Source organism: Coloeus monedula (genome assembly GCF_965178545.1).
Source record: "Coloeus monedula genome assembly, chromosome: 1".
Taxonomy (NCBI): Eukaryota; Metazoa; Chordata; class Aves; order Passeriformes; family Corvidae; genus Coloeus; species Coloeus monedula.
The window spans coordinates 140,424,263-140,439,432 of NC_138781.1; the positions used below are offsets into that span (position 1 = coordinate 140,424,263).

At 39.3% G+C, this 15,170-nt stretch overlaps 1 protein-coding gene across 2 annotated transcripts in view; it reads left to right on the forward strand.

The window, feature by feature from the left end:
- The window catches only part of ZFPM2 (zinc finger protein, FOG family member 2), a gene marked incomplete at both ends in the record, with an annotated part of 303,859 nt that extends 297,815 nt beyond the window's left edge, over positions 1–6,044 (forward strand). For both annotated transcript variants that reach the window (XM_082293303.1, XM_082293304.1), the window contains 2 exons: positions 346–570; positions 3,553–6,044. In XM_082293303.1, the coding sequence (XP_082149429.1) occupies positions 346–570; positions 3,553–6,044 (2,717 nt within the window). The remainder of the gene's footprint in view (positions 1–345; positions 571–3,552) is intronic.
- Positions 6,045–15,170: the final 9,126 nt, after the last annotated feature.

Here is a 15,170-nt window from a genome sequence, read left to right on the forward strand (position 1 = left end):
ATGAGTAGTGATGTATTGGAAATATAGCATAGTTCCTGAATTAGTATTGCATGTTCCCAACAAACATTTAATTTAATTTAATTTTTTAAAATAATTATGTGCCAAAAACTTCTAGCTGTTTTCTTCATGCAGTTTTTTTAAAATATCCTCTTGAAAGAAAGAACTGTGTCCTGTGTTAGTCTCTCATCTGCAAGTGACATTTTAATAAACCCATATCTCTGCTTTCAATATTTTATTAAATAAATATTTTTTAATGGGGAAGGGAGAGGAATTAATCTAGCTGTGTTAATTGGTTGGCACCAAGTGAACTGTGGCTAACCTGCACCTGCTTATACTTGCTTGTAGAGGACATATTCCCTTGTAAATCCTGTGGCATTTGGTACCGAAGTGAGCGGAACCTGCAGGCCCATCTCATGTACTACTGCAGTGGGAGGCAAAGAGAGGGGCCGCAGCTGTCAGAGGAGAGTGAGGACAGTGCTCAGCAGATATCCAGTGTCTGCCCCTTTCCACAGTGCACCAAAAGCTTTTCGAACGCAAGAGCTCTGGAAATGCACCTAAATTCTCACAGTGGTAAGTACCATGTATTTTTGTGTATCATCTTCTAGATTTAGCTATTTGAAGAGTTATTCACTATAGACATTCAGTGGATCAATGTCTCTCCAAATATATGCAAGCATTGCATATAGATAATACCAAAATGTCAACAGTTTCTGACCTGTGTTCTACACCAAGCACCTCTCCCAGGTAACCAGTGTCATCTTTCTTATCTACTAATCCTCATTTGAATGTTGTCTCTCTCTTAATGTGTGTATACACACCTACAGGCAGCATTTTTCCACTGGTGAAGGTATGATCAGGAATCCAGACACAATCAATTACTTCAGGATTCCAGCTACCAAACACACAACCAGACAACATGCCCTTCTGAAGTAATGTCTTAGTGCCCTAGAGGAGGCTTCTTAGGCAGAAGGCTTTAAGGATCATGGTCCAGAACTCTGTGCTTTTATGAGGACACTTGTATCATAAAAAATTTCTTGTTTGATAGAAATATTATTTTTCCTTCTTATAAATATAAAATGGGGATAGTATTTTAGAATCACAAAAACAAAGAACTGTAGGTTTGTATAGGTTGGAAAAGACCTTTGAGATCAAGTCCACCCTAAACCATGTTGCTAAGCACCAAATGAGCATGGGGTAGATGACCAATTTTCAATTGAATTAGAGATGGAAACACAATTTAAAAATTTTCAGGACGTTTTGCATTGGAGTTTTCAGTAGCAGAGAAAACCCACAAGAAGAAAGACTGCAGTGTCAGTGTGTGGTGTTTGCTGTCTGGTGTACAGAGCTGTTTCTGGAAAGGGGCAAGGGCTCTACAGGTGCTCCTGATCCTCCCGTTAAATGAATGGAGTCTAAAGGACATTAATGGGTGGAGAAGAAAGCCTTATTTGGCTTCAGTGTAAAAACTCCTGGGGCATGTGTAGTCTACTCTGCGGATTTGGTGAAGTAAAAAATGTTCCTCTGATACTTGGGCAGCAATTGCAAATCTAAAAGGCAACATACTGCCTTGGAGGAGTTTGGCACCTCCTGGAAAAGGAGTGGAAGAGTGCTGAGTGAAAACTTCTTTATGTAGACAACACAGAAAACCCTTAACCATTCATTTAGAGGTCAGATGTTTTTTTGCTTCAAGATCTTAACTTTGAATATCAGGCTATTGCCATTTTCTTTTTGTTGCCTAGAAAATATTTCACTGTTCAGTAAACCAGCAAAACCATAGGCTACAACAACTTCAATAAGATCAGGTGAATGCAGCCCAGTGTGTCTTACAGCCTAGTAATTATAACCAGATACTCTGGGAAGATTACAGACAAATTTCTCCCCAAGCAGAGGAAAACTCTGAAATATTAGCCATTGTGCAGAAGATTTGCTTCAACTATTTGCATTTAGTGACATACCATTGGCTTAGCTGTTGGGGATTTTGAGCCATGAGCTGCAAGTGACCATGTCTGCTTGTAATCTAGAGATAAGCATCTGTGTTCCTTGAAAGACATAGATCTCAGATTGTGGTGAATTTCCAGTAAGAATCTTTAGTTATTTCTTAGAGCAGAGGATAAACCTCAGGCCCTTCCCTTTCTTTTTAGTCATAAACCAGTCTATTCAATCATTCTTGCTCTCTTTCAGATCCTGTCAGTCTTTACTTTTCTGTACAGATTATCAGAAGTTATAACACCTTCTGCAGTAGGCATGAAACATTCCTTTTCCAAATGCCTTGTAATCTTTGGAAGCCCTGTGTTTGTTCCACCTTCTGTTACTGTTCTCACTGGAGGCTCTAGCAGATCCACACCATTGGAACACAGAGAGAGCCCTGACTGAAATTCAAAGTCCCACCATAGAGCTGCTGTCACTGTACCACATGATGGGGAAGCATGTGCTGTGTACCTCCTTGGTTCTCTTCTGGCCTCTGAGGCCAAGAGCAGGTCAAATTTCAAATGTCACTCACAACTTGGGGGGTCACTGGTGCTAGGGAAGAAGGGCAGACCTCCAGGTACAACAGCTTGCCTACCCATAGAGTGAGCGACAACATTCTTACAGTTTTGTATTGTCCAACTACCACACGCCTACTTCACCTGACTGAGGTGTGGTATATGTGTGTGTATGTGTAGGCAGAACAAATACTCATTTTAAATTCTGAATATCATCCCTATCAATATTTTTTCAGTTTTTATGGTCTAAAATGTAACTAGAATCCGTGTTGTTGCAGTAGAGAAATTTGGTCTTATCTCTTTTTAAAGCATTTTCAATTTCAAAATGCCATGAAACGTGGAGTTTTTTGTTTAGTCAGTGGTTGTGAGATGTCTTTGAATGCACTGTTCTTGATAAAGTGGTAGTGATTTCATGAGGAAAAGGTGTTGTATTATAGCTGTAGTTGCCAACGGCCATTATATGTGAAAGATAAAATGTCAGTGTCTTACTGCTCCTCTTCCCTTCACAAGGAACACAGCTCATCAGTCCTTTCTGATGAGGATAGATCTGTAACCTCTTTCCACACTACAGACAACCTATGCAAGCAAAGAGCTGAGCATCAATAATGCTCAAAATGCTACTTCTGCTTTGTCTGTGGCTTTGAGGCACACTGAGGGCTCTACCTCAAGCTACATCTTGACCTTGGTGTGGTCTCTGTGCATTCAAAATTTCCAGCAATTGTGCATGGGGAACATTATGTCTCCCTGTAGTTGTAACTGTAATTTCTGAGACCTTTTCATTTAGAATAAGTCCAGTCTATTTTTATCCTTTCCCTTGTTCTTTCTCTCCCTTCAGCTCTGATGAATGCATGCAAATACTAGGGCTCTCCAAAGCAGAGCAGAAATCTGGGAATAACCTAGGAGTTTGATGAAAAACCAATTCAAGTATTTTCAGGGTGACTAATACCATCTCATTAGAAGAAAATTAGTTATTCTCACTGTATTTGTACCTTCTGTGCAACTGATTTCCCAGTATACTTCATGTGGGGCAAAATGGTCAGTTTATTTTGTATTTTGCTTTTCTTTTCTCTAGGAGTGAAAATGGAAGAATTTCTCCCACCTGGTGCTAGTCTGAAATGCACAGTTTGTACTTACACTGCAGACTCAGTGATTAACTTTCATCAGCACCTGTTCTCGCATCTTACTCAAGCTGCCTTTAGATGCAATCACTGCCATTTTGGCTTCCAAACTCAGAGGGAGCTACTGCAGCACCAAGAGTTACATGTCTCTGGCAACAAAATTCAGAGAGAAAGTGACACTGAACACTCTCCAAGTGGAAATGAAGAAGGTTTACAGCCAGCAACGGACCTGTTGAGCAGAAATGATGTTCCCCAGAGCCAAAAGACCATGCAGACTAAAGATGCAAGTTCTGATACAGAGCTTGATAAATGTGAAAAAAAGGCTCCACTTTTCCTTCCAAACCAGAGGCCAGAAACCCAGCCTGCAGCAAATAAGCAGAGTTTTTCATATACCAAAATAAAATCTGAACCATCCAGTCCAAGACTTGCTTCATCGCCAGTTCAGCCTAATATTGGTCCTTCTTTCCCAATGGGACCTTTTCTTTCCCAGTTTGCTTTTCCCCAAGACATCACTGTGGTTCCTCAGGCTTCAGAGATATTAGCCAAAATGTCAGAACTGGTCCATCGAAGGCTGAGGCATGGAAGTAGCAATTATCCACCTGTAATTTACAGTCCTTTGATGCCTAAAGGGGCTACATGTTTTGAATGCAACATAACATTCAATAATTTGGACAACTATTTAGTACATAAAAAGCATTACTGCAGCAGCCGATGGCAGCAGATGGCAAAGTCACCAGATTTTTCCAGTGTTCCAGAAAAAATGCCTGAAGCTGTAAGTCCCAGTAATGGTCAAAGCTCTATAAACATCCTGAATGCAGCTCCTCACACATCAGATCCAGAAAATCAACTTCTGCAGACATCTTGCTTAAACTCTTCCAATGTTTTAGATTTGATTGGGCCAAACAATAAAAGTCATGAAAAAGACTTTACTGCACAGCCTAAGAAGTTGTCAACTGCAAGCAATGGTGATGAGAAGATAAATGGAAAACCTTCTGATGTGAAGAATCCCAATGCTCCCTTAGTAGAGGGGGAGAGTGACCCTAACAAGACCACGTGTGAAGCTTGTAATATTACTTTCAGCAGACATGAGACCTACATGGTCCACAAGCAGTATTACTGTGCCACTCGCCACGATCCGCCGCTGAAGAGGTCTGCTTCCAACAAAGTGCCTGCCATGCAGAGAACAATGCGTACTCGGAAGCGAAGGAAGATGTATGAGATGTGCTTACCAGAGCAAGAGCAGAGGCCACCACTAGTTCAACAGCGATTTCTAGAAGTTGCTAATCTTGGAAATCCTTGTACATCTACTCAAGAGTCAACAGAGGGCCTTGGAGAATGTTACCATCCACGATGTGATATCTTTCCAGGAATAGTCTCAAAGCATCTGGAAACATCACTGTCTATTAACAAGTGCGTTCCAGTTTCAAAGTGTGACACTGCCCACTCCACCGTGTCTTGCTTGGAGATGGATGTGCCAATAGATCTCAGTAAAAAATGCTTACCCCCGTCGGAGAGGACATCCACTTCTCCCAAAAGGCTGCTGGACTACCATGAGTGCACTGTTTGCAAGATCAGTTTTAACAAGGTAGAGAACTACCTGGCTCACAAGCAGAATTTTTGTCCTGTCACTGCTCATCAGCGTAATGACCTGGGACAACTTGACAGTAAGGTGTTTCAAAACCCAGAAAGTGAAAGAAACAGCCCAGATGTCAGTTATGAGAGAAGCATAATCAAATGTGAGAAAAATGGAAACTCGAAACAGTCCTCTCCTAATGGAAACTTATTTTCCACACACTTAGCAACACTTCAAGGACTGAAAGTCTTTAGTGAAGCAGCCCAGCTTATTGCTACAAAAGAAGAAAACAAACATTTGTTTCTTCCACAATGCCTTTACCCTGGAGCAATAAAGAAAGCTAAAGGAGCAGATCAGCTTTCTCCATATTATGGAATAAAGCCAAGTGATTACATTTCTGGTTCTCTCGTCATTCATAATACTGATTTAGATCAAAGCACAACTACAGAAAGTGAATCTCCGAAAGGCCAGGCACCTTCAAATGGATGTGCTGTGCAGAAGAAAGAATCTCTTCCACTACTGCCAAAAAACCGAGGCATGGTAATAGTTAATGGGGGACTAAAACAGGAGGAAAGACCTGCTGCTAACCCACAGCAAGAGAACATTTCCCAGAATCCTCCACATGAAGATGGGCACAAGTCTCCTTCTTGGATCTCTGAGAATCCCTTAACTACAAATGAAAATGTCTCTCCAGCAATTCCTACAGCAGAGGAACAGTTGTCTAGTATAGCTAAAGGTGTGAACGGCTCTACCCAGGCTCCAACCAGTGGAAAGTATTGCCGACTGTGTGACATCCAGTTCAACAATCTTTCAAACTTTATAACTCATAAGAAGTTTTATTGCTCTTCACATGCAGCAGAACATGTCAAATGAAACAATCGGTCACCTTTGGTACCTGTGTTTAGCATATTGTTCCATACAGTTTAAAGAAAGTTTGAATTACATCTGGACAATCAGGAGATTTCACTATTGCTGAGTTGAAGACTTAAAGGTGTAATTTCATTACAGTCCATTAGTAAAGTGTATTATTGGTGCCATTTTCAAAAATATTAATTTATTTTACCAGCAGTATTCATAGCTGTAGTTATGTTATTTTTTATTTAAAAACTTTATATTAAAGTCATTTGTAATGTTATTGTATAGTTATTGTGTAGCACATATGGTTTGCACTGTATAGTAGATTTTAAAGAAAATAGTCGCAAACAATACAGAAAAGCATTTTAGAAATAGCTTCAAAAGCACTTGTGTATCCTGATTTTTTTTCTTATATGCTGTTGCAGATATATGTATATGCTAAAATATAACTTGCAAAGAAGTTTCAACTATGCTGTAAAGTTCGCCTTAAAATTTCAATTTTTTTGAACAATTGGGCTCAGTTTGCACTTTATATTTTAGCAGATACAGTACCTTAGTCATTAGGCTTTGCATTTGTATGTAGCAGTATGTTTCTGTCCACTTTCTTAACCTGAAACGTACGTTAAATGAAGATGGCATTTTCTTTCTTGTATAGTACTTGTATTTTCTTTTGCTGATGCATCTCTGTCTCAATTTTTAAACCTTTGCTGTTAAATGCAATACTTTATAAAGAATGAACAAAATTACTGGAAGCAGTATTGTAAGAAATGAGGTCATATCAATCAGTTTTATCTTTTGAAAGGCACAGTCTAAAACAAAACCCTAAACTCAATGCTGCAATTATGAATCTAATTCATATATAAGATATATTTAAATATAAGAGTAGCAATACTGCAACTGGTGATCACAAAGATAATGTTCTACTTCTGATAGAAATAATTTCTCAACAAATGTTGTTACTATGCATGTATATGGATGGAATAAAATTCCAGATCATTGGAGAAGTTTGGCAGTAATTTCTTTAATTTTTTTTAATTTTATTTTGTTTTTCAAGGTGGATTTAGAGCTCACAAACTGTAAAGAAGTTCTTAGGAACAAGCTAACATTGCCTTGTCTTCAGTGGAAGCAAAGTGTTCAAAGAGACAATGAGTACCAAGGATACCCCCACTTCCAGGGAGTCTCTACTAACAGGTCACTAGTGCAACTGGGTCTAAGACTGCCTAGTGAACTAAAACTTAAAATGTGAGGGTCTGAAAGCAGGAAGGCTGTTCTCTTTACTGGTGCCAAGGTACACATACTTTCCTGCAGTATCTCCCTATGTCAAAATAGTGGAACAATCTCCTTCCTAATACCTCTGGTGTGATTTTTCATGTGTTCAGTGGTCTTCCATGAAAAACAAGAGCATTCATTTAAGAGAACAACAGTTTGCTCCACTAATTCAGTATAGAAATATTAGTCAATAATTTATGTTATATTAAAATCTGAACTAATGCACAATTAATACCATTTGCTTGCAATTGTTTAGTCTCCTGTACACAGTTTTCATTAAAAAATTGATATTATAAAAATGATCTATTCATACACTTTCATCCTACAAATTTGAAAACAAAACCATGATCTGAATAGTTGCATAAACAGTTGTATTTTAGTTCCTATATCAGCCAAAGAAACAACTCATAACTAGCTACGTGAAAGGATGGTATTTCTGCTGAGCAGCCAGTTGGAGTCTAGCATAAGAGCATAAAATGCCTCTGGCTTTCAGCAACCCCATTTCTGTGTAGTTTGCAACTCAACTGTTCCTTTTTTTTTATTTGTAAGGGTAGCTACATGTAATCCAGTAGCAAAAATAATAAACACTTCAAAACTGTAGTTAACTCTGCTGATTAGCTGTGCTTTAAATACAGGTCAAGAGTGCTTAAAATTTTACTAATTCTCACTTGAAACAAATATATCAGATGCATACATTCATTTCAGTAGGCCCAAAGTTGGTCCTATAGCAAAAAGTTTGAATAATAACACTTGTGAAGGAGAAAAAGCATTACAATCACAGGGAGAATGAAACAGACAAAATGTTCATGGTTATCAATTAAACATTTGTTAGAAAACACACCAGGCTATCTAAGACTTCACACTATTTGCAATAGATGGTACATTTTGGCCTTTTTGGTGGCAAACATTATTTTGAAGATTATCCATCATTCAGTAATGGGTTAAAGAACCAGGTGAATACATTTGGATTGAAATAACCTAATTCTGAAAGATCCACATGCGTAGATGAAAACTTTTTAGGTGAAGCTGGTCAGGAGGCCATAGGTTTTGTACTTTACAATTGCTGAGCTCAGGGGTGTGTTTAGACAGTGAGAAAGTAAAGGAAAATACCAGGGTTAAAGTGAATACCTAGTTGAAAAGTGATGCTGAAAGGGGAAAGCCTTATCACAAACAATTTCTGATCCAGAAATGCTGAGGGTTCCTGATATATTCCAGAGGTAGATTAAAGCCTGCCACGCTGTGTTATATTCTTCCCACTGGCTAGTCCAATTTTCTTTCACACAACAGAATAATTCTAGTAGTATTTTCTCTTTATAAATCATCTATTTGGTTGACTGCTTCCATTTTTACAAGTTCAAAACAAGGACAACCTGTTCATTTGTGGGTACAGAGTTACTCCATTGTAAGCACATTTTATATGTTTTACTCACTTCCCAGGAACAGCTGGCAATTCTGACACGTGCTAAACACCTAAGTTATACCATCACACTCTGAAAGTAAAACTGTACACAAGCTAGGTCGGTAGCAGATACTATAATTTGATTTTTTTATACATATGTTAAAAATAGAAAGCATTTTAAAAAAAGCTGCTCACATAGCTTGGTTCAGGAATCCTGTTTTCCCATAACTTTATAGACTGTTTTCAATTGTTTCACTTTCTTTATTGCACTCATTTTTTAATTTGTTCATGTGAAATAAGAGCATAAACACTTTGACCAGTCAGGAATCTCTCTCGTGTTTCTTAAACCAGTTTGCACAATACTGGTCTAATCCCAGCTGGGGACTTGAAGCACATCTACATTTAAGTCATAAGTGTTGTTTACAGGAATAAACTACTTAAATGTTTTTTAACCAAAGGGTTATTTGTGTTCTCTTCAGATTATATCGACATGTTTGTCCAAGGTGATAAAGTGCCTATTGCTAAAAGCTTCTCTTCCCAAGTCCTTCTTTAAGATTTTTGTAGGTTTATTAATAATTTATCAAATCACCTATGCAAAAGGAGTCCATCCTTAGTTAGTCTTTGACACCTGGAATTCAGCAGGAAACAGAGCACCTCAGTTAAATGGTTTGGATCCGTTAATCCCTGTCAGCTGGTGTCAGTAAATAAATCTTTGGGGCTATGGGGTGAACAGCTCAGCAAAAGGCATTAAAATATTTCCTGGGTTTATGTTACAAAAAATAAAATTGCTCCACATGAAGACTTACTTAATATTTAGAAGAGCTGGTTCCTGTCTAGCTCCCTGTGTATTGATTGCCTGGCAGATTTGCATTCAACTTTTGGGGTTTTTAAGGAACATTTCCTTATTTGCAAAACATCCCATCCACAGGCAGTGCTCAGAACTAATGTTTGGCCACATCCCTGTCTGCCTCATTTATTCATTTGTAGCCTGAAATTCAGACTCTGAAAGGCAGTTGTGAGTCCTCATTCATACCACATTCATACCACAATCTTCACATTTTCCACAGAACAATGGTGATTTTTTTTCTTTGTAGAAGAAAAGCAGTAAAGCGTATTGCTACAAATTGATGTCTGCTTGTCTTGAAGTAATTGTAATAATGTTAGGATTCTGGTGACATCTCATTATTACAAATAATCGCAAAACTGCATCGTAGATATTTGCTGTGGATCCACACTCCTAACTTTCTCAGTCTCTCACTTCTACTAGAGAACTATTGACTATATTCATTGTCTACACTGTCTGCAGGAATGTAGTAGTCCTATCCTAAACATAATCAAGAGTATGTGTAAGGTGATTTCTCCCTTGTACAATAAACACTGCACCACTGGCAAATGTAGAAGGAAAAAAAATAATGACTAAAAACCCTGATATAGAAATTTAAAAATTATTTCCAGCACCACCATCTAGATGAGATGTAGGTGGGCTGATTCACTTCCCTGAATGTACATACATAAGCTATGAACCAGAAGCCACTCTAAAACAATGGAACTGAGATGGAGCTCTGAGCAGCCTGGAAAACCTGGCTTAAAGAAGATTCCATGGTGAGTATAATGGAAAAAGGGTGGTGTGGGATAATCTTATTGAGGAGCAAAGAAGATAAGGAAAAATGGAAGCAGTACTTTGTTAATCCCAAGAGTGTAGTATGGGTACACTGATGACTGCAGAAGGCAGCAGTTACAAGGCATCAGCACTATAAAAACACTACACATCCCAGGAGACCTGTTGAGAGAGGCTAAAATACTGATGAGACAAAATCTTTGGAAGATCACTCCCAAATTCTAAATGTTGCCAATGCAAAGGTTCTGGCTTCTGGTGGTCTCCTTTTCCCCAAGGCTGACAATGGGGAAGAGTACCACAACTCTCTTGACCTTCCAGGTTACCTTCACAGCTGGCGTGTTGTGTTGCCATGAACTTTGTAGGACAGACATCCACAGAACAGATATGTGTGACCCTATTGCAAATTAGAGTCAAGTCAGGTACCCAGGCTTCAGCTGTGCTATCCTGTGAGCACACCTGATCCCTCCACTGAGGTTTTCCACAGAGGTCACTGACAGTGCTTCAAATCCAGACCATTTAGAGCCACAGCAAAATTAACTAAAATAACGTTGGTGGCACTTACGTATGGAGCAAAACAGAGCACGGGGAAGGGAGGTGGGCAGGGAATCTGCAGTCACACAATTAAAGCTTCTGCGTAATATAGGAGCATGAGATGAATGAATTGTGACTGGAAGGGTGAGACAAGGCTTTTATGCTGGGATGAACAGAAAATTGTGATTCTGACAATTTCAACTTTTAATACATGGGGTTTTTTACTATATGCACACACATTTATGTGTAAAACATGCACAAAGAGATGAGAATGTCCAAAACAGGGACACAACCTACACTAGATTAAGAGATTAGATCAAGCACCTGAATAAGGTGATTAGACAAATCCTTTGTTACAGAAATAATAGCCAGACCTCATCGCATAGGGAAACTGGCATGGTTTGGTGCATGGAGAGTGCATAATACATTCATTCATATACAAATTTAAATGTCCTGGCAAAATTGCTCTTTCCCCTTTCTGCTCTCAGTTGCTTTGAATGGGCTCCAACCTCTCAGCTGCTTTGTGCAGGTCCCAATCCAAGCAATTTGTTCCTACCTGATGCCAAGAAGATTTTTTGCCTTTTCTTTCATACCCCTGTTACACCTTTTTTACAACTTCTGTATTCTTAGTGCTTTTTGCCTACATTCTTAGACTTGTTGTCAAGCTGAGAGACTAAACATTTTAGAAGCTATGTAAGTAGAGCACAGTGTGCCCCAGACCCCAAGGTCCTCTCCAGAACACATTCTGTAAACTAAGATAGAACCACGCAGGGGAAGGTTCCTTGGGGAGGGGGGCTCATTCAAGCCTCTCATTGGAGAATTTTTGATAGATATGCTAATTAGAAAAACCTATAATGTTATACCAGATCTTTTGGGTGGGAGAATTGCGGTGTGCATTTCAGTGCTTTTGACCTGGATGTGGTGCATCTAAGGATCCTTAAAATAAATACCAAGGTTAAATCCCTTTTCCCCTTCTAACCGTGTTTGACTCTTGATTTCAAGACCAGGAAAAGGCATCAACCTACCAACTCAATGGCCCTCACACTCATTTTTTTCCACCTGAAAACTTAGTTGGTCTTGTTTAGTTTTCTGTTGTGAGAGTTTTTTTAACTCTTTACCCACCTTGAATGATTTGGGGTAGAGGCAGGTGAAAGGATTCACCTGAGCTGGTATATTGGAGTATGTGGTAATCTCCATCATTGGGGACATGGTGTCACTTGAGAGATCCTGAAAAGGAAGCTTACATGCACTCAGATGTTCTCATCTCCTCCATTTGAGACCCCTTTTTAGGACTTTTATCCCTCACCACATCTTGAAACTCACTTGTCTCTCAGTGCTAAGCAGCCTATCCAGAGACTCAGTCAGTTGTCTGCTTTGGCTTAGAAATATTTCCCTATAGGAAAACACCATGAAGGAATGTGTTGGACATGCACTTTGAATGACACTATTGATAATTTTAATACTCACTGTTGATATAATAACCTAATATTCATCCCCAGAGTGGGGGCTGTGCTCCTCAGCAGTTGAGGTCTGGTCATTTCTTAGGGATGTCAGGACAATCCCAAGCCTTACACAGGCAGCTACAGGGACAGAGGGAAGTCAGCATTCACTTTTTTCTCCTCCCATGTGAGTTATTCTGCAAAACACAGAGAAAGGGACAAGAAGGACTTTAAGGGCTATAATGCAGGGAAGGGATTTGTGGCTCCTGGCCTCAAGGTGGCTTCTGTCTTTTTACATTAAGTAGACAATGGGAAAATGGTCTATCAGAAAGCAAGGCTTATCTGCAGTGTTAGAAAACTTGACATGCAGCGTGGTTCTGTAAATTATATCAGAAATCACTTTCCTTTTATGAGAAGTGTTGTTTTGGGTAGGTAATTTTTATATTAGGAAAAAATAAGTTGGAACGCTTTGCAGAAGTTTTTAACATACTATAATGTTACTGAAATCTGTAGTATCACTAAAATGCATTCAAAGCTTTCATACAATTTATGGAGTTAAAAGTAATAATTATATAAAAGATGTGGACATGATTTCACTTATTTGAACTTCACTGTGCTAGAGGGATTCACTGTCACTTTGTGACAGCCATGTCAAGGAAGAACTGTCTCTGCTCTGCAAGAACTTTCCTAATCGATAACATTCTGTGTTCCTTATTCTTGTAACATCAAAATATATCATAGTTTATGTCTGTTATATTAGATTTGATAATGACATTCACAATACGAAAATAATATTTATATAAAGTATTCAGCCTGAAGATAACTGTTATATCTTCCTGACACAAAACTGCTGTGTATACTTGCCAACCATGTATTAAAGTTAAGTGATAATATTACTTTGTGCATTTGCTCTAAGTTCATGACAAGCGTAATTAATACCACTAACCAGCAAGGTGAAAGTGGGATTCATTCTTATGTGATAAAAATGCCTGTTTTCTTTCCCAAACAACAAATTCCAAAACTTTCTTTCAAAACCAGATAAGATTAAAACGAAAAAATGAAATGTTGTACAACTTTGTCCAGTGACACTTATGAACCATTACTCTGGGCTGTGGAAGCACCACTGGTGTAGACAAGCACAGTTCAAGAACCTTCTGCTGGTGTTCAGAACAAGCAGTGAAGTGAGAGATGTGATGCAGCCTCAGATAAAAACGAATTACTTGTTTCATTACAGTAAATAGTTTGAATCAAAAAGCAGCATTCTGAAAACATGAATTACCCTGCTATCTGAATTTCTCTTAGAAATGGAGATGAGTTAACGTTAGTACTCAGTTGAGTATCAAAACCTCTTCTCTCCACAGGATTACCCACTGCTGCTAACAAATCACCCATAAAAATGCAGGTCAGGCATTTGGAACCTACATCTAATGCTTATGAAACTCCCATTGAAATGAATTATGGAATTGCTCACTCCAGTTGCAGTGCCTACAAGTAGATAAAAGAGAATATGTCTTTGTGACCTTTATATAGGTTCTGCTGCATTTATATATTATACAAACAGCTTATTTTGTATGTGCTACCACTGGCTGTAGAGTAAGAACCACTACCTCCTAAAAATTTTAGAGGGGTAGAGCCATAGCAAGCCCAGTGTTACAGGATGGCTGAGGCTGGCAGGCACCTGTGGAAATCACCCAGCCCAACCCCACCCCTGCCCAAGCAGGGTCAGCTATGACAGCTTGTTCAAGGATATGGCCAGTTAGGTTTTTTAATATCTCCCAGGACAGAGACTCTACAGCCTTTCTGGGCAACTTATTCCTGTGTCTGGCGTTGTTCCTCTCCAGAAGCAGGACTCTGCACTTTCCTTTGCTCAACTCTATGAGATGACTCTTGGTCCATTTCTCCAGCCTGTTCAGATCCTTCTGTATGGCAACACAGCCACCTAGTCTGTGGAACACTCCTCCCAGTTTTGTGTCATCTGCAAACTTGTTGAAGGTACGTGATGTGCCAGCATCCAGGTCACTGATGATCAGCAGTACTGGCTCCAGTATTTACCCCTTTAGAACACCACTAGTCACCTGTCAGCACCTGGACTTCATGCTGCTGATCACAGCCTTATCAGCCCAGCACTTCAGCCAGTTTTGAATCAACTTCCCTGTCCATATAGCTAGCCCATATTCCATCAGAATGTCTACAAGGATTTTAAGAGAGACTGTCAAAAGCTGTGCTGAAGTCAAATAAATAGAATTCACTGCTTTCCCCTATTCACTCTATTGTAGAAGCCTCCCAGGTCAGGCATAATTTCATCTTCACAAATCTATGCTGACTGCTCCCAGTAACCTTCTTGTCTTTTATTTGCCTGGAAATGGTTCTCAGGATTATTTGCTTATCACCTTCCCAAAGACCAAGATGGAGCTCTAACCTGTAGTTCCCTGAGTCTTCCTTCATGTCTTTTTGAGGATGGTAGTGACATTTGCTTTCTCTCAGTACTCAGGAATCTCCCCTGGTCACTATGACCTTTCCTAGTTAATCAAGAATGGACTCACAGAGATACCAGCAGCTCCCTCAGCACTTGCTGGTGCATCCCTGTAGGTCACTGTTACGATCCGGTTTAAACCCAGAAAAGCAAAGCAAGCTAAGTCTCTGTGCATAAACCGGAAAGAACTTAGAAGGGTCAAAATAATCCCAGAAACGAGATTAAAACCAAATGAGGTTAGATGTTGTTGCCAAAAAATGGATGTATTTTATTTAATAGTAGAGAGGCAAAGAGAAGGAAAAAGAAAAGAGAGAAAGAAACAGAAAAAGAAGTGTGTGTGTGGGGTGGGGGAACAGGGAAAGGTGACAGGGGTTAGGTGGAAGCACATCACCCATCCCAGGGTCCCAATGACGTC